Source organism: Pristiophorus japonicus, chromosome 16 (assembly GCF_044704955.1).
Source record: "Pristiophorus japonicus isolate sPriJap1 chromosome 16, sPriJap1.hap1, whole genome shotgun sequence".
In the NCBI taxonomy this organism is placed as follows: domain Eukaryota; kingdom Metazoa; phylum Chordata; class Chondrichthyes; family Pristiophoridae; genus Pristiophorus; species Pristiophorus japonicus.
This window is the reverse complement of record NC_091992.1, coordinates 124,236,424-124,256,765: the sequence shown is the minus strand read 5'-3', so window position 1 is coordinate 124,256,765 and position 20,342 is coordinate 124,236,424. Positions and strand designations below refer to the sequence as shown.

Genomic DNA, 20,342 nt, shown 5'->3' with positions numbered 1-20,342 from the left:
CACAAGATAAAAGTTTACGGGGTTGGGGGTAATATATTAGCATGGATAGAGGATTGGCTAACTAACAGAGAATAGAGAGTTGGGATAAATGGTTCATTCTCTGGTTGGAAACCAATAACTAGTGGGGTGCCGCAGGGATCAATGCTGGGACTCCAACTATTTACAATCTATATTAACGACTTGGAAGAAGGGACTGAATGTAACATAGCTAAGTTTGTTGACGATACAAAGATGGGAGGAAAAGCACACAAAATCTGCAAAAGGACGTAGACAGGCTAAGTGAGTGGGCAAAAATTTGACAGATGAAGTATAATGTTGGAAAGTGTGAGGTCATGCACTTTGGCAGAAAAAAATCAAAGAGCAAGTTATTATTTAAATGGAGAAAGTTTGCAAAGTGCCGCAGTACAGCGGGACCTGGGGGCACTTGTGCATGAAACACAAAAGGATAGTATGCAGGTACAGCAAGTGATCAGGAAGGCCAATGTATCTTGGCCTTTATTGCAAAGGGATGGAATACAAAAGCAGAGAAGTCTTGCTACAGTTATATAAGGTATTGGTGAGGCCACACCTGGAATACTGCGTGCAGTTTTGGTTTCCATATTTACGAAAGGATATACTTGCTTTGGAGGCAGTTCAGAGAAGGTTCACTAGGTTGATTCCGGGGATGAGTGGGTTGATTATGAGGAAAGGTTGAGTAAGTTGGGCCTCTATTCATTGGAATTCAGAAGAATGAGAGGTGATCTTATCGAAATGTATAAGATTATGAGGGGGCTTGACAAGGTGGATGCAGAGAGGATGTTTCCACTGATGGGGGAGACTAGAACTAGAGGGCATAATCTTAGAATAAGGGGCCACCCATTTAAAACAGAGATGAGGAGAAATTTCTTCTCTCAGAGGGTTGTAAATCTGTGGAATTCGCTGCCTCAGAGAGCTGTGGAAGCTGGGACATTGAATAAATTTAAAGCAGAAATAGACAGTTTCTTAAACGATAAGGGGATAAGGGGTTATGGGAAGCGGGCAGGGAAGTGGAGCTGAGTCAATGATCGGATCAGCCATGATCTTATTGAATGGTGGAGCAGGCTCAAGGGGCCATATGGCCTACTCTTGCTCCTTTTTCTTATGTTCTTATGTTCTAACATTTCAGGTGTGTATCCTTCATCAGCACACATGATTGACACAGGTGGCAGCACTCTTATTTCTGGGTCTGAGCTTCTGCATCACACCAGGACTTGAATGCGTGAACTAGGCTGAGCCTAACACCCCAGCACGGTACTTAGGCCCCAAGTTTTCCTAAAGAAGAAAAATGGTGTTAACTTACTTGGACGCCCGTTTTTTTCCAGCCCCTCAGCACTGAAAATAAAAATGCATAGTTTCCTCACTATATGCACACCCTCTGGCGCTGGCCCTACCCGATCCAACTCTGCAGGGCAGAGCCTTCAATATGCGCTGAAACCTCACAGCGCATTCGATGGAAAAAAAACCCATTTTTTAACCCATTGCGTATGCGCACAAAAAAAACCCCATCTGCACATGCGCAATAGAAAGTATTAAAAAAACAGCACGTGTGGGGACTGTGTGGATCACCATTGAGAATCCATTGGTGGCAGAGGTAGATTCGCAGGTAGAAAATACATCTTCGTTCACGAGATGGCTGCAATGGAAGGGCGCAGAGAAGGCGAAAGGGCCAGGGACGGAGAAGTGGAAACCGTAAGGGTGAAGAGATTTCGCGCGGAAGAAATTGAACGCCTGGTAGACTTAATCGAGAGTAGATGGGGAGTTCTTGAAAACAACGGGAGCTTCGGTAAAAATAAGCTTAAACCGTCTGCACTCGCAAGAGTTTGGAACCAGGTCGCAATCGAGTTTAGTGGAATGTCCATTACCCCAAGAACCCAGTGTGCAGCTGAAAAAGTGGCAGGATCTCGGACAAGCAGTGACTGCAAGTAATACGTTAAACTTACATTTATTTGGACTTTAATATCTATGTATATTTATGCACTGCAATAGCATCTGTACATGTGATCCGTGTGTGTGCGTGTCTGCGTGCGTGTTCAGAAGGACCTGCTCTTAAAAGTTCCATTTGTATCTTTGCAAAAGATGGTGTCACAGATCAACTGAGAACGGTCACAAACAGGAGGAGGTCCGCCAAGTAGGCTGCAACTAACAGCCGTGGAGCAGAGGATAGCGTCAATGATTAAATGCCACAGGAGAAGACCAACAATCAATGCGGAAGCTGGGCCCAGTTTTGCATTAGAGGGTAAGCCCTGCAAACTGCATAGTCTGGGTTAGCTAAATGTTATGTCATGCATGTGCTTCCTACGCTTCTCCTTCCTCAATGCTGCTAACCAAGCATCTACCTTTTGTTTCGCAAAGGTTGAGCATCAGGAAACCACCGAAGGTGCACCTGAAGTTGAAGGCGAGAATGTTCAAGAAAACTATTGTGTTCCTAACACAGATGAGACTGCACACAGGGAGGTTAAAGTAACAGTGACCTCAGTCTTTATTAAGACATTCCAGAGTGAGGAACAGGCCTTAGGGGCCGGCTTATATACAGTGCTCCCAAGGGATGCTGGGACCTCTTGGGACTTCAGGGGATGTGCTCCCTGGTGGCGGAACATGGGAGTGCATGCTTTACAGATACACAACATCACTGCCCCCCAAAGTGAAAACTATTTACAAGGTGAGGCAGTTGGGAGCCTTTCTTTCCCTGGTGGACTGCCTCGGTACAAATGTCTGTTCTGGTGTGTTGGCTGTGCCCTCGCTGGGCTGGCGTGTTGTTGGCCCTGCAGGGCTGCTGGGTGAGCCTGGCCTTGCTGGGCTGTTGGGCATGATGGGTTCAAATTCCTGGTCCAGGATGGTGTCGTTGATCCTTTGGGTATGTGTTGTGGGCTCGAAAAAGATGATGTCTGCTGTGGGTTGTTCAGGATAGTCTGTGAACCGCAGCCTCGTTTGGTCCAGGTGCTTTCTGCAAATTTGTCCATTGTCTAGTTTGACTACAAACACCCTACTCCTTTCTTTATCTATCACCATGCCCGCGATCCACTTGGGACCATGACCATAGTTTAGCACATACACAGGGTCATTCAGATCAATTTCCCGTGACACATTGGCGCAACTATCGTTTACATTTTTTGCTGCCGCCTGCTCTCTACCTGATCATGCAGGTTGGGGTGAACCAGCGAGAGTCTGGTTTTAAGTGTCCTTTTCATGATCTCGTGCGGTAGCTGAGCAGTGCTCGGGACAGGCGAGTTTGGAGTGAGCCTTCTGTGACTCGTTTAAGGCTCTGTTTGATTGTTTGTACTGCCCGCTCTGCCTGCCCATTGGAGGCTGGTTTAAACGGGGCCGAGGTGACATGTTTGATCCCATTGCGAGTCATGAATTCTTTAAATTCGGCACTGGTGAAACATGGCCCGTTGTCACTGACCAGTATGTCAGGCAGGCCATGGGTGGCAAATATGGCCCTCAGGCTTTCAATGGTGGTGGTGGCGGTGCTTCCCGACATTATTTCACATTCAATCCATTTTGAAAAAGCATCCACCACCACCAGGAACATTTTACCGAGAAACGGGCCCACATAGTCGACATGGATCCTTGACCATGGTCTGGAGGGCCAGGACCACAAACTTAGTGGTGCCTCTCTGGGCGCGTTGCTCAACTGAGCACACACGCTGCATTGCCTTACACAGGACTCTAAGTCAGAGTTGATACCGGGCCACCAAACGTGGGATCTGGCTATCGCTTTCATCATTACTATACCTGGGTGTGTGCTGTGGAGGTCTGAGATGAACGTCTCCCTGCCCTTTTTGGGTAGCACTACACGGTTACCCCACAACAGGCAGTCTGCCTGAATGGACAGCTCGTCCTTTCGCCACTGGAGCACCTTGATTAGCTCTTGCATTTCAACGGGGATGCTGGTCCAGCTCCCATGCAGTACACAGTGTTTTACTCGGGACAGCAGAGGATCTTGGCTGGTCCAAGTCCTAATCTGGCGGGCCGTGACAGGTGATTTATCATTTTCAAAAGCTTCCATGACCATCAACAAGTCTGCGGGCTGCGCCACCGTCAACAAGTTTGCAGGCTGCGCCATTTCCACCCCCGTGGTGGGCAATGGTAACCGACTGAGAGCATCCGCACAGTTCTCGGTGCCTGGCCTGTGGCGGATGGTATAGTTATACGCTGATATTGCGAGTGCCCATCTTTGTATGCGGGCTGAGGCATTAGTATTTATCCCCTTGTTTTCAGTGAACAGGGATATGAGGGGCTTGTGATCGGTTTCCAGCTCAAATTTGAGGCCAACCAGGTTTTCTTTACCCCGAACACACACACTAATGCCTCTTTCTCAATCATGCTGTAGGCCCTTTCTGCCTTAGACAACCTCCTGGAGGCATAGGCGACAGGTTGCAACTTCCCCGCAACGTTAGCTTGTTGTAATACACACCCGACTCCATACGACGACGCGTCACATGCTAGCACAAGTCTTTTACACGGGTTGTACAATACAAGCAGCTTGTTGGAGCATAAAATGTTTCTGGCTTTCTCAAAAGCAATTACTTGTTTTTTTTCCCCATACCAAGTTAATTTATGAATATTGCTAGCACTTGTGTGCTGAGAGATTTGTTTGGTGTTATCACTGGTGGACATAAACGCCTGTGCTATTGCAATGGCCTTACTGAGGGTCGGTGTCTCTACAGTCAAAAGTTTTCGTAGGATGGTCTCGTGGCCAATGCCCAGTACAAAAAAGTCTCTGAGCATCTGCTCCAGGTGGCCATCAAACTCACATTGTCCTGCAAGTCGCCTTAGCTCGGCGACGTAGCTCGCCACGTCCTGACCTTCAGATCGCTGGCACGTGTAGAACCGATACCTCGCCATCAGCACGCTCTCCCTCGGGTTAAGATGCTCCCGAACCAGTGTGCACAGCTCCTCATATGACTTATCTGTGGGTTTCACCGGAGCCAGAAGATTCTTCATGAGGCTGTAGGTCGGTGCCCCGCAGACCGTGAGGAGGACCGCTCTCCTTTTTGCAGCGCTTCCTTCTCCGTCCAGCTCGTTGACTACAAAGTACATGTCTAGTCATTCGAAATAGGCTTCCCAGTCCTCACCCTCCGAGAACCTCTCCAGGATGCCCACAGTTTGCTGTATCTTTGCGTTGGATTCGTATACTCGTCGCCAGTTATTGTGTTCCTAAAACAGATGAGACTGCACACAGGGAGGTTAAAGTAACAGTGACCTCAGTCTTTATTAAGACACTCCAGAGTGAGGAACAGGCCTTAGGGGCCGGCTTATATACAGTGCTCCCAAGGGATGCTGTGATCCCTTGGGACTTCAGGGGATGAGCTCCCTGGTGGCGGAACATGGGAGTGCATGCTTTACAGATACACAACAAAAATGGCACGTCAGATATTACAACTCAGGACAATGATGGACAGCAAGAAGTCATAGACGACGAGATGATCACCCTGGATTTGGAGGTGTTGAACCCCTCGAGGATTCCAAGTCCTTTCATAAGCGAATCAAGCAAGAGGACTTTTCTGGTGTGATGTCTGAGGCTGCGTGTACAAGCGTGTCGCAGCAAGCCACAGCTGTGAGATGTCGTAGGAGGGCGAACTCCAGACCTGATCCAGAAACACTGAAGTCTGAGAACATAGGACATCTTGTGGGGATGAGTGGGGAGAACATCGAACAATCTCAATTGCTCCTGGAAGCCATTGGTGGGGTGAGGGCAGAGTTGGGGGGACTGTCATTACAGGTTGAAAGACTTTCGGGACGGTTGAACGAGGTAGTATCGGCAATAGAGGCACTCACCCAGGCTGTCCTAAATGCAAGGAGCGCTTCCCACTCTACACCAAATTCAAGGGTTGATCCTGAGGATAAGGTTGACTACAAAGAGGTACCCGGGCATTCGACTATGACACATTTTGGCTCTGTCCCTGTTATAGCCTGGCATCAAGAAATGCCGCGCCGGAAGAAAAGCAGACTACACCTGGGGGGTACCGGGGGGGGGGGGGTGGTAAGGAAGCAGAAGTCTGCAACTACGGACACGCGTAGGGGTAAGTGGCATCTACTGGGGCAGGACTGGCGCACGGCGCTGAGGAAGAGGATAGATGTCTTGTTTGTTTTTTGGTTGCTTTAGTTGATTGCTCTTTGTAAAGTTTGCCACGGCTCTGAATAAAGTTTTTAAAGTTATGAAGGTTTAAACATAAGTAAAGTCCCGCTAAGTACAACTGTGCTGAACAAATGTTCAATAAACATTTTAATTTTGGACTTTTAACTTGACTCCTGCACTTCATTTTTTAATGCTGCACTGATAAATATTACAGGATAACTGGACTGAAAATGTAAAATGGCCTCACCCCTTGCAACCTACTGGTTTAAATGATACAGCGGCAGGTTCCAGTACTAAGCTGTTCATGGATTCTGCCTTGTTCTGGGTCACTGATGCGTGCAACGAAGTACCATGGTGCATATATCAGTGACCCTCACCCAGTCTGGATCCATCAACAACTTAGTCTTATTGTCCACCCAAGCACCCCAAGACTCCTTTAAAACTTAAAAGGTTGGTGGTGGGAATATTTAATAACCATTATGTGATGTCCACTTAAGCACTCCAACGCTCCTTTGAAACATAAATGATTTGTGGTGGTAACATTTATTTAATATTATATATTTTCCACTTAAGCACTCAAACACTTCATAAAAACCTAAAAGATTTGTGGTGGGATTATTTTTTTCAATGTAAAGTTCCACCTTTAATAGTGATCAATGCTGCTTGCTTTTGAGCCTGGAGTGTCTTGCACTGTCCTGTGTGCAGACCTTCGGCCGGAGGCTAACAGTGGGCTGCGTGGGTGGAGGACCTTCGGCCAGGGGCTAACAGCGGCTCCATTCGATGTCCAGGAGAGTGGGGAGAAAGCTGCACTGGATCCCACAAGAGGATTGGTATGCTGATACTTCATTTTTGGAACTTTATAATGTTTCCCCTCAACTATTTGGCGTATTTTGGGCCGTGAGGACATCGATGGAAAAAGGTAAAGATTTTTTAATTTTAATTTTTTTTGCCATCATTCTTTTTCCATCGCAGAAGCATCAGTATGGGTAAGTTTATATTTATTTTTTATTTTATACCTGCTTATATTAAAATTTGGTGTTTAAATTACCAAAGTTTGATTGTAAGCTAAATGGAAGTCCCTTCGGCCGGGGATAGGAGCGGGCCAGCGCGGATTCTTGAACTGCAGGAAAGGGTTTTTCCTACCGTGTTTCTAGGGTCTCTGTTTTAAAAATTTTGTTAGTGGGGAAAGTTTGCCTTAAGTAAAGAAATGGCACGGAACCACCTTTTACAGGTACCAAACATTCTGGCGCTGGTAGTAGACACCGGCGCCCCAACACTGGGGAATCTTTGGTCTGAGCTTTGGTACCAAAAAATTCACTGGCTGCCAAAAAACTGCGCCCAGTGATGGGCAAAATTAGGACCTATGTGCTGCATTTCCAGAGGTCCTGTCTGCTAGTCATAAGAACATAAGAATTAGGAGCAAGCGTAGGCCATTTGGCTCCTCATCAGATCTCACGATGCTGTTCGCAGGAAAGCAAGGAATTTCCGTGATGTCCTGCCCAATATTACTTCCCCGAAAGTAATTTGCTGTGCTTAGCGCCTTGAGGTATTTTGATGATAGGGTAAGCTGCTTTATAAAGATATTTTTAAATATATATTTATAAGGCCAGGCACAGGGATGCACAGATACTCACCAGGTTATATAGCACATACTTTTAAAAGTCAGACCCTCCTATGTACACATAGGTTGTTGAAATATTTTACAAACTGTAATTTTATCCTTAGATAGATATTTCAATCCATATTATTATGATATAAAGGAATATGAAGGTACTACAGTATTTTCAATGTCATTCAGGTGCACTGGTGTTTAATGAAAGACAGACTGAGCTGAAATACGACAACAACATGCATTTATATAGCGCCTTTAATGTAGTAAAACATCCCAAGCAAAGTTCCCTTTAAGCTGCGTGGCTGCGCAGCAATCTGCAAGTCGCTCAAAGGCAATAATGGAAAGAAGTGCACATGTGTGGTGATTTGAATGGGCAGTGCTGTCCCTTAAAGGGGCTACCCACCCAAAAAGCATTAGCGGGAACATTGATCCCAAGGTATTTCCGCAGTTGTTAGCTTTGTCAAGAGCCAATATCAATCTGCATTGGGCTAACAGATTTTTTTTGGTCAGCTGGGTGTCTGGCACTTGCAGAAACCCATCACCATGTTTATGAGCCTACAAACCAAATTATGGAGATATCCACATAGAGTTTCCATTTGCCTGATATGAAGTGCACTATATACAGAGAAGTACCACCAGCGCTGCCTCCACAAGATCCTGCAAATCCTCTGGGAGGATAGATGCACCAACGTCAGTGTTCTCGCTCACGCCAACATTCCCCCAGCATCGAAGCACTGACCACACACGACCAGCTCTGTTGGGCGGGCCACATCATCCGCATGCCTGACACGAGACTCCCTAAGCAAGCTTTCTACTCGGAACTCCTACACGGCAAGCGAGCCCCAGGTGGGCAGAGGAAATGTTTCAAGGCCACCATCAAAGCCTCCTTGATAAAGGGCAACATCCCCACCGACACCTGGGAGTCCCTGACCAAAGACCGCCCTAAGTGGAGGAAGAGCATCCGGGAGGGCGCTGAGCACCTCGAGCCTCATCGCCGACAGCATGCAGAAACCAAACACAGTCAGCAGAAGGAGCGTGCGGCAAACCAGGCTCCCCACCCACCCTTTCCTTCAACCACTGCCTGCCCCAGCTGTGACAGAGACTGTAATTTCAGTATTGAACTGTACAGTCACCTGAGAACTAACTTTTAGAGAGGAAGCCAGTATTCCTCGATTCCGAGGGACTGCCTATGATGATGATGAAGTGCACACTCTTTCTCTGTAGAGGCGCACCATATTTGCCTAAGCCCAGAGATCTTAGACCCAGATTGGCAAGAGTCTGTACTTAGGGATGCCCAACTGTGAGTTTGAGTACTACTGGAGCTTACCAACTACACCTGCACAGTGCATTCCAAGAAAAGAAAGACTTGCATTTATATAGCGCCTTTCACGACCACCGGATGTCTGAAAGTGCTTTACAGCCAAATAAGGAGAACTCAGGGCATTAACGAGCAGGTTTTAAGGAGCATCTTAAAGGAGGAAAGAGAGGTAGAGAGGTAGAGGTATGAAGATGGAATTCCAGAGCTTAGGACCTAGGCACAGCCACCAATGGTTGAGCGATTATAATCAGGGATGCTCAAGAGGACAGAATTGGAGGAGTGCAGGCATCTCGGGCGGGGAGGGGTGGGCGGTTGTGGGCTGGAGGAGGTTACAGAGATAGGGAGGGGCGAGGCCATGGAGGGATTTGAAAACAAGGATGAGAATTTTTCAGTTTGACAACTTCTAGTTACTGTTGCCAGTTTTTTTGTGCAACTATGGTTACCAAATCCTGCAACATGGTTTTTGCATCAGGCAATAGATTTTAACAGAAAATGCTTGTGGTCCTTTGATATGAACACATACTAAAATATATCACAGGAGATGCATTTTAAAATGGAGAGCTAATGGGGTCGTTCACATCTCCATTGAGACACTGTGGTCTCGGTATTGACAACCAGATCCGGGGAGAGTCTTTCTTTGAGCCTCTGGTTGCCTTACCACACACTGTTGGTCCGTTCCCAGTACCTAAGTGGCTTAAACCTGGACACATGCTCAGAATTTTAGAGCAATTTCGATCCCATCCACAACCACAGCCTAAAATGTCACTCTCATAGATTCAGCAATGAAAACATTTCCAGTACTGAAGCGTGAAAAGAAATTCAATACCAAGTAGCCAAATATTGTCTAAATCTAACACCTGGGGAATCCAGAATAGGCTTTTGGGGTCAGTCAAGTATATAAGGACTTTAATGATTTTCGTGCAGGCTTGTGAAAAAATATCTTCTATATTGGAAATGTTTGCTGATGAGAGAGAAACTTCCAATATTGATGATAGCATACAGTGAATCATAGTTCTTATTAATTGCTTTCTGATTAATCCAATTCAGTGAAACTTTTCAAAAAGATTAAGCACAGTTTGATAATATTCCAGTCACATCTTACAAGAGGATGCCCCACTTTCCATGTTAGTTTACTGAAACTATTACACATGAAAATGGAAGGGCGTATTTGAACTGTCAAAGCACCAGAAAAAAATCTCTTGAATTTAGTTTGCGTCAAAAGGAATTAACTGTTGCAAGGTGTGGAAGAGGAAAGTTAGAGAGCTAGGGTGGGGTTCCCTGTGACAGGCCGGGATATGGGAATATTGATACAGGGCACCTAACAAGCAGCACTCCCACATTGCTGGGTGGGATTCTACCCGGTCTCTCCCACACTGCTGGGTGGGATACTACCTGCTCACTCCCACATTGCTGGGTGGGATTCTACCTGCTCACTCCCACACTTCTGGGTGTGATTCTACCCGATCACTCCCACACTGCTGGGTGGGATTCTACCTGCTCACTCCCACACTGCTGGGTGGGATTTTACCTGCTCACTCCCACACTGCTGGGTGTGATTCTACCCGATCACTCCCACACTGCTGGGTGGGATTCTACCTGCTCACTCCCACACTGCTGGGTGGGATTTTACCTGCTCACTCCCACACTGCTGGGTGTGATTCTACCCAATCACTCCCACACTGCTGGGTGGAATTCTACCTGCTCACTCCCACACTGCTGGGTGGGGTTCTACCTGCTCACTCCCACACTGCTGGGTGGGATTGTACCCGATCACTCCCACACTGCTGGGTGGGATTGTACCCGATCACTCCCACACTGCTGGGTGGGATTCTACCTGCTCACTCCCACACTGCTGGGTGGGATTCTACCCGATCACTCCCACACTGCTGGGTGGGATTGTACCTGGCCACAAGTTATACACCTGACGCTGTACATCTACTTGTTTACAGTACTGACTTCTTCAACAAAACGCTGAATGAAAGAAATGAATGGATGTAGATAATAAGATAATAAGTGTGCGTTTATCCGGGGGCAAGGCAATTCTGAGCACAATGTGTTCTTACTGTATATCATGTTCCCCAGGTGCTAATGCTTGTCTGTTCTCTGCACAAACTTCTACATAATTCACCAAATTATTGCCGAGTCAAAAGATATTGGAAATTGGATAAGTAATGGAAGGAGAAAAAATTGCAGGGATATGGGGAAAGAAAGAAAGACCTGCATTTATCTAGCGCCTTTCATGACCACAAGACTTCCCAAAGCACTTTACAGCCAATGAAGTAATATTTTGAAGTGTCCTCACTGTTATAATGTGGGGAACGCAACAGCCAATTTGCGCACAGCAAGCTCCCACAAACAGCAATGTGATCATGACCAGATAATCTGTATTTATTATGTTGATTGAAGGATAAATATAAGTCAGAACACCGGGGATAACTGCGGTGTTGGGGGGGGGGGGGGGGCGGGGGGGGGGGGAGACTAACTGGATTGCACTTCAAAAGAGCTACCGCAGACTCGATGGGCCGAATAGTCTCCTTCTGTGCTGTACTATTCTATGACATATCACGTTAAATTATTCATAAATTATATAATGAGTGATTATAATCTCCATTCTCTAGAAGGGATCTACGATGAATCGTGAATCTTGTTTTTTTAAAGTTAAGATTACAATGACATAACATCCCTGCCATGTTCCTCTTTTTAAATAAAAGGATTTATATAGCGCCTTTCACGACCACTGGATGTCTCAAAGCGCTTTACAGCCAATGAAGTACTTTTGGAGTGTAGTCACTGTTGTAATAAGAAATGTGGCAGCCAATTTGTGCACAGCAAGCTCCCACACACAGCAATGTGATAATGACCAGATAACCTGTTTTTTCTGTTATGTTTAGGGATAAATATTCAATTAATTAGCCACGTTAGCAAAATAATTGATATTCAATTACTCACACGACGTTACACTAGGTTTGAGACAGTTTGTCTTTAAATGGATGTGGTGTAAGTCTGATAGCGGATGGAGTGGACGCCAATGCGTGTCTGGGGCTGGGCTCGCGTGTTCTGTGTGTAGAACAGCCCGCGAACTTGGTCAGTGATCGCTGGCACCGCCACCGAGCCATTCATCCCCAATCACAACACTAACAAGTGTCTCTTCCCCACCCCCGAAACACGCCGGTTTGAGATGTTGCTTGGGTCTTGCTGAGCGGAAGACAGGGAACGACAGGCAAGATCCAAGCTGCTCTGGTTGGCGAGCTGACACAATCCAACCAGGATTGTGAGTGTTTCCCGCTGTTTCTTGCTATTTTAAGCCAGGCATAGACCCAATTCTCGAGAGCATCGGATTCTCATTCACCAGTTTCCATAGAGCTCAGCACAAAACGTGCCATCTACAGCCACTCTTCCTGGTCTGACCAGTTACAGTACCTTTTCTCTCTCATTTCCCTTTCAGCTTTAGACCGAGGTGAACAGATCTCTCCGATTTACTCAAGAGGGAGGCTCAGTCTTTGGGAGAGGGAGATAGCTGTAAACCTGTGAAACTGTTTGAATTGGTCCCTTTGAGAAGAACGGTGAAGACAGCAGTAAATGGCAAGCGGGGGCAGTGCCACTGAAGTGTGTGTGTGTGTGTGTGTTGCGGGAAATAACCATTCAATTGCAGCAGGCACGTGATAATTCAGCACGAATGCCCACATTGCCGGATGCGATAAATATTCATAAGACAGATGGTGGAAATGACAAGGTAAAAGAGGCACATACATTCATTAATGCTGGAACTGCGAGGGCCGCAAAGCCATTCGTCACAACTTGCGCCGAACAAATCACCTTATTAAAAAAAATCTCCAGGCCGTTTAAAATGTCAGTAAACGAAGCGGGAATTCTCCCCAGATTCGGATTTGGCAGGGTGCGGGCGGAGATAGCGTCACGAATGGAGTGAAATTCACACACCGAATATTCGACCACATGAGTATCAATAATTCACATCGCTGGACATTTTTGATGTTTGAATGACGAACATTCCCAGACGTTAATCACTGAGGCACATTTAAAAGTTAAAGAAGCTCACAGTTTTTTCCATATATACTCAACAAAAAACAAGTTTGTCCCAAATTAATGTTTTTTTTCTGTCAATTTCTCTTTTTTCTAATCGGATACCTGGATCATTTTTCTGACTGATGCATTGGTAACTATAAGTGAAGTAACCTTCACAGCGAAGCTGAACCTTTAAGGGCGCAGTATTTTTTTTAAGAAAAGGGGGAGAAAGAGGGTTGCAAGTTATTGGATAGAAAAAGCAACTGAAGGCATCAGCTTTGTCGGATATCTGTATCCACCACTCCGAATAATCTCTCTCTCTCGGAGAGTTTGAGCCGACACGATGTTTAAAATCAATTTCAGATGCCCCTTCAATCGCCAGTTAATATAGCCTGTGGAGCTGTAATATTAACATGTAGAGTATTAACATGTGGAGTATTAACATATTAACATGTGGAGCTGTAATATTAACATGTGGAGTATTAACATATTAACATGCGGAGCTGTAATATTAACATGTGGAGTATTAACATATTAACATGCGGAGCTGTAATATTAACATGTGGAGTATTAACATATTAACATGTGGAGCTGTAATATTAACATGTGGAGTATTAACATTTGGAGTATTTCAAAAAAAGATGCATCCTCTCGCTCTTTGAGCATTCAACATTGACGTAAAATTGCGACCTTGACGCACTTAAAATCTGGGGGGGGAAAAAGTTCAACGCGAAATCAAGGCGGCCAGACTTCTAAAGAATTTCTAGTTCAACTTCAAAGCACTCGGGGATTACCATCGCGTTTTTTTTGTCCCCTCCTGAAGACGTGCAGGCAAAAAGCCCTCCACTCTGCCTCTCTCTCTCTCCACTGGGACCCAATGTTAAGTGTTTAGCACGGTTGACGTGGTCACAAGGCAAGAGACGGAGCCATTAAAGTGGGATTCCACCCATTGCTGACGTGGCGGGGGTGATGCGCTCCCGCCCAGCTCTATAAAAGGCACTTGCGCGCCGAGCGCCGGCTCAGTCTTTTGCTGGACAGCTCCTGGGTGCTGAAAGCGCTCCTGTAAAACTCCGCGGGCAGCAGATTCTGATTCTTGCCCCTCACCCCCTCCTCTGTCTCCCCGTCACCCCCTCCACCAGTCCTAGCCATGTCCTTTGGCAGATTGCTCGCCCTCGCCTTGCTCGCGGCCGGAGCGGCAGCTCAAGACTTCGGCCAGACGCGCTTTATCTGCACCTCCATCCCCCTGGACATGGACCCGATGTGCTCTGCCCCGATGCAAAACAGCGGTCCGGTGGAGGACATCAAGGGGACCATCCTCCAGCTCCGGGAGACCATTCTGCAGCAGAAAGAAACGATCATGAACCAAAAGGAAACCATCAGGGAACTCACCGCCAAGCTTAGCCGATGCGAGAGTCAAAGTATGTCAGAGCCCTCGGTGAGTGAAAGCAATTCCAGGCAGTCAGGGAACGGTAGACATACCATGGGAGATCTCTCTCTAGCTCAAGCGGACACACTAAACCAACTTGGGCAAACTTTACAATCACTCAAAACACGCCTGGACAATTTAGAGGTAAATATAAGCAGAAATTAAACTTCTAAATGTCGTCAAACCAGATTAGAAAAAAATAAGTTGAGACGACCCAATCGGGCATGACTTAACACAATGACCGATTGCAATAGATTGAGAAGTTCCCTTATCAAATCTATACGATTTTAAAGAGTTCCTGCAAAAAACGTTTGTCCAAGTTACTGGCGATGACACTTCTCGGGCTGGCGATATTAAGTCGCAGTTATCATTCCTTTTTATCTCCAAGACACTGAGCAGCTCGTTACATTAGTAAGGTACAAGTAGATGGGTTTCAGAACATAGACGCTCTAATGCAGGCTGTCTTGGTCAACCGTGTTGTCAGGGCAGTGTTTACAGTGCTGTGTGTTTGGGCTTATCTCCATCCCGTAACTAGCTTCTTACACATTCTGTGTTTCTGTGTGTGTGTGTGTGTGTGTTCCCGGTGTGACAAGCAGCAATACAACCGAGTCAATGCTTCCTCTCCGACAAATTCCTTGAAAGATCTCCTGCAGAACAAAATAGACGACCTGGAGAAACAGGTTCTGTCCCGAGTCAACAGTTTCGAAGAAACCAAAAATGTGGTGAGGAACGATACGACGGAAAATCGGGGCAAGATCGAGAATGCTCTGAACTCTCTCCACCAGCGCATCAGTGACCTAGAGAAAGGTAGGGTGCTGAGCGAGAGGCTCTCTGAACCCAACCCCCCCGCCCCCCCCCCCCCCACAACTGATGGAGTTGCATTTTGTAAAGAGTAATGCATGGTCCGCACTTTCAAGTCTTCATTGTTTTATATTCTATTTTAGAAGTTGTGAATGCTATGGGATTGCCAGATATGATGGGAGAGGGACGTGGGGAGTTGATCTGAAATTTTTTTTTTGGTTAAGAGGAAGGCGAGCGAGTAGGGGAAGCTTTGGAGAGGTGGTAATACATGACACCCAACGAGTGGTGTCCTAATGCTCTGTGTTTATATCCAATTATTGTGCATTACTGCAAGTCAGATCGATTGCGGTCTCGTTTGATAAGGATTAACGACGGGGGCTGTGCAGAAATTCAGCATCGCCCGTCCTGCTCCCCAACTGCTTTTTTGCTGCCCTTATCGCATGTGGCAGGAGCCTATGTTTAGCCCGGTTGGCCGCCGTCGGGTTGTGTGTGTGTGTGGAGGGGAAATGCGGTGGCGGAGCCGGCTGCTCCAGCCTTGAGTGCTGGGCTGTGACTGAGCCACAAGCGCACTACGGCAATATTCCAGCACAGTAAGCAATCTGCTTCACACAACTTCATCCGGATGGTGGAGTGCAGCGGGCCCCCCCCGCGCTACTGCTGCAATATGGATTGCGCAGCGGTTCCCTACTATAATGCGATGAGAGAGGTCCCAGGGCGCCGCTCACATGACTGGGATTAGACTGCGGGACGCGTTGCTGGGACTTGATCTGGGTGGCAGTTATGTAAGAAATGCCCGTGATCCGGCATCTAAATAATGCACAGGACACCACACGGTATCTCTGCATTACAAACACGGCGGGGCAGGCATTGCACCGTTTTCACAACGGGTTCCATTCCCAGATATGATAAAAAAAAAGGACTTGCATTTATATAGCGCCTTTCACGACCACTGGACGTCTCAAAAAGTGCTTTACAGTCAATGAAGTACATTTTGGGGAGGTGGTAATACATGACACCCAACGAGTAGTGACCTAATGCTCTGTGTTTATATCCAATTATTGTGCATTACTGCAAATCAGATCGATTGCGATCTCATTTGATAAAGATTAACGGGGCGTTAGTACAACGTCAGGGGCTGTGCAGAAATTCAGCATCGCCCGTCCTCCTCCATGTTCCACGACTTAAGTACCATTAAAGGCATTAAATGCAGCGCCTTCCTTAGTTATTTATTGTTTCTGCATTTGCAGGGCAAAGAAATTCAAGGCCGACAGATAAATTCCAAATCACCTTTCCTTTGCGAACTAACTACATGTACGCCAAGGTGAAGAAGAGCCTGCCGGAGATGTACGCCATGACCGTCTGCATGTGGCTAAAGTCCAACGCTTCGCCGGGGGTGGGCACCCCGTTCTCCTACGCCGTCCCAGGACAAGCGAACGAGCTGGTCCTCATCGAGTGGGGCAATAACCCGATGGAGATTCTCATCAATGACAAGGTAGAGGAGCTTCCATGGCGACACTCAGCGGTGGGAGTCACACAGGGGCATGAGGAGGCCATTCAGCCCCTCGAGCCTGTTGCTCCGTTCCTGGCTGATCTGCATTGAAAAGCCATCACTCCCACTCCGACGTGCCCAGCAAATATTCGGCTGAAGCTCTATAGATTTCAAGCCGCATAATTAAATGAACGAATTGAATAATGGTTGTTCGTCATCGTAATTTATAACGTTTCCTTAATTGGCACGCCAATATATCTCTTACCCCGACCCCAGCAGTTCCCGGACGATTCTGATAAACTTAGCTGCCCAGAAATCTGGGACTTCGCTGTTGTGATGCAGCCGCGGTTGAGAGGGCGATATTGAAGCAAGGGCCGGAGCAGGCTGAATGGGCCAACAATGCTCCGAATTACGCCCTTGTACACAGCATTTGCCAGTCACAGCAGCAATTGATGTTAGACGTGGAGCAACAGCACGCCAATGGTTTACAATTTCATTTCTTTTTGCAGGTGGCAAAACTCCCTTTCGTTATTAATGATGGGAAATGGCATCATATCTGTGTGACTTGGTCCACAAGAGATGGCGTTTGGGAGGCCTATCAGGACGGACTGAAGAGGGGGGATGGTGAAAATCTAGCCCCGTGGCATCCCATTAAGCCGGGTGGAATCATGGTTTTGGGCCAGGAACAGGTAGGTGCCCGACATAGAAAGCGAGAGTACAATAAAGAGCGCTGTCCATGCGGCCAGATGTTGGGCGAAAACCATGAGCCGAGTGCCCTGTCCCTGTGTAATGCAAATGTCTCAAATAACCTCACAGCTTCAAGGTTAACCCAACGGCAGAGGGCAGTCAGCAGCACTGAGAGAAACAGAACACATGTTCGCAAATTGGCTACACTGGCAAAAAAAACACACACCAAACAGATAACAGCGAGTCTGTGGGAAGGGTGAGCAGGAAGACTGCTGGGTGACTGTACACCAATGAATGGGTTGGCCTATTCACTTCCAGAGGCAAACTCACAAACGGGTGAAAGCGTCCCCAGCGGGGGATAGATCCAATTTCCCGAATCACTCAGCATGTGATCTGTGTGTGCATTCCCCGCCTATTTATGGGTTGGGTAAGTGCAATAAATTCGATGCAACTTCTGCAGATGTCCCTACATTTCTTGCAATATTATCTGTTCTTAATTGTCACATTTCAATAAGATTAATTCATTGGGATGAGTTTTTTCAACAACAATAAACGCCTAGCAGGTATGGCGTCTTGGGTTCCAATGGCATTGATACATTGAAACTAGTTTGAGTGATTTAGCAAACCGTCTGCTCTTTTATCTCTCTCTCTCCTTTGAAAGCAACGTTGAAATGCTGCCCAGATACTTGTATACAGGATTACTCATCACATGCTGTTAACTCCAGCCGCGATGATAATCAACAATGCATAATAAACAGCTTCTAGCAAATGAATGGATTCTTGAACATTGTAGTATAAAGGAGAATGCGAGCCTTTTCCCTAACAACGATTGGGATACATTTGAAATTATTTAACTATATCGGTGTGGGGGGAATTACATGTGAACGTTATCTCAATAACTGGTATTGTGGAGAAGCAGGACAGGGTTTTGTGTGTGTGTATCTCGCACAGACTGTACACTGGAGAGACGTGGGACAGGGGCCAGGCGAGAAAGGGAAATCAGCTCCAGGTACCATCTGGAGCCCTTCTTGTGCGCCTGGTATCAGCTTTGTCAGGCCCAGGAACTGATGCAGGAAGTGTGTGTGTGGGGGGAGAGGTGGTGTGACAGACAGATGGGCAGAGACAAGATTGCAATTGCTGAATTTGTTCTTTCTATTCCCTTCTATATCAGGATACATTAGGAGGTGGATTTGATGCCACACAGGCCTTTGTGGGCGAGATGTCCCACTTTCACATGTGGGATCGAGTGCTAACTCCGGGGGAAGTCTACAGCCTGGCAAACTGCAGTGCCAAGACCCTGGTGGGCAATGTCATTGCATGGACCGAAGCCAACGTCGACATCTATGGTGGCGCCACCAAGTGGACATTTGAAGCGTGCCGCCAGGTCAATTAAATCACCGAAGGGACTATCTTTTGCGGCTCCAAAAATCCAATTTCTTTTTTCAGGAACGACACTTAAAAAAGAATTCTTGTGCAAAAAAAAGTTACCTAAGTTCGTAAAATATTTACAAAAATATCTTGTCATGACAACTGGGTCATGCTACTCAGGCGTAATATTGACAGAGCATCATTAAGGATTCTCTTCTCGAACTTTAGCTGACAGCAGGCAGTACCTGAGGAAAGCCACGTGCTCTTAAGTATCTGATGGTGTGTTTACTTGATGCCAATTAGCCTGAGTGCCTTTGGCAAGTGCAAAATGCAACAAATAGTTTTTTCTCGATACCGTTTGCATAATTCAAACAAAAAAAAAATAAACACATTATTTGAGATAATTGCGTTATAGGAACAGGTCTTGTTAAAAAAAAATTGCTATGACTTATATGCTTTACATCAAAATACACTCAAGTATTAACGAAGCTACGGCTAAAAATGCTGAACACGTATTGATAAACTGAAGGTGTAGAATAATGTGGGTGCTTTTTTAAAAAAAAACAGTCCATCATATCACATCATATGCTTACGGCATGGCAACTTATAAAATATTCTGTGCGTTTCTTTTGTAATTCATTTCTGAACAGCAGTTCTTCCAACTGGAGATTGCCAGAAAATAAAATTAAATGTAACCTTGCGCCCTCTAGTGAAAAGGATTATTTTTTCAAAAGGAAATTTTGCAAATGTACATTTTTATTAAATTTAATGCCCAAGTGAGGATTTCCTCCCCCAAGATTATTTAGATGATATAAAATATTGTTTTTGCCAAACATTTGTTCTTTGCAAGTAAAATAAAGTCTTTATAGATGTAAATATTGTACAATATGAGGAAAGGTATATACCATAAACTGTCACATTCAAACCAAAGTTGTAAATATTCCAACTCCAGATGCCCATACTATCAGTAAATCTCATTGCTGGATAGTGTAACGATTAGAGACTACATTATACAACCATTTCTTAACAAAAGCGCTATGTTTTTATGTCATCAATGCTTTTTTCATTTAATGCAAATGTGACATGTACTGTCAATTTTATTTTTACACAATAAAACAAAAAGGAAACAAAAAGACACTGGTATCAATCACGGTTTGTATTCTGCGCCAAAGTACTTTTCCACAAGTTTTGGAGCATCATATAAGGATGTCAAACAGATTGACCCGTCCATGAACTTGAGCACATAAAAAAAATCTAGGCTGACACTGCTGAGGGAGTGCTGCACTGTCGGAGGTGCCGTCTTTCAGATGAGATGTTAAACCAAGGCTCTCTCAGGTGGATGTAAAAGATCCCATGGCACTATTTCGAAGAAGAGCAGGGGAGTTATCCCCGGTGTCCTGGGGCCAATATTTATCCCTCAATCAGCACAATAAAAAACAGATTATCTGGTCATTATCACATTGCTGTTTGTGGGAGCTTGCTGTGCACAAATTGGCTGCCACGTTTCCCACATTACAA

General features: G+C 46.0%; 1 protein-coding gene across 1 annotated transcript; it reads left to right on the top strand.

The window, feature by feature from the left end:
• The first annotated feature begins 1,647 nt into the window (after nt 1-1,647).
• On the top strand, nt 1,648-18,849 carry LOC139226228 (neuronal pentraxin-1-like). Its single transcript, XM_070856851.1, has 7 exons — nt 1,648-1,940; nt 7,073-7,086; nt 14,193-14,488; nt 15,073-15,286; nt 16,528-16,772; nt 17,279-17,458; nt 18,628-18,849. Exons 1-7 carry the CDS (start codon nt 1,648-1,650, stop codon nt 18,847-18,849), a joined length of 1,464 nt encoding a protein of 487 aa, XP_070712952.1.
• The last annotated feature ends 1,493 nt before the right edge of the window (nt 18,850-20,342 follow it).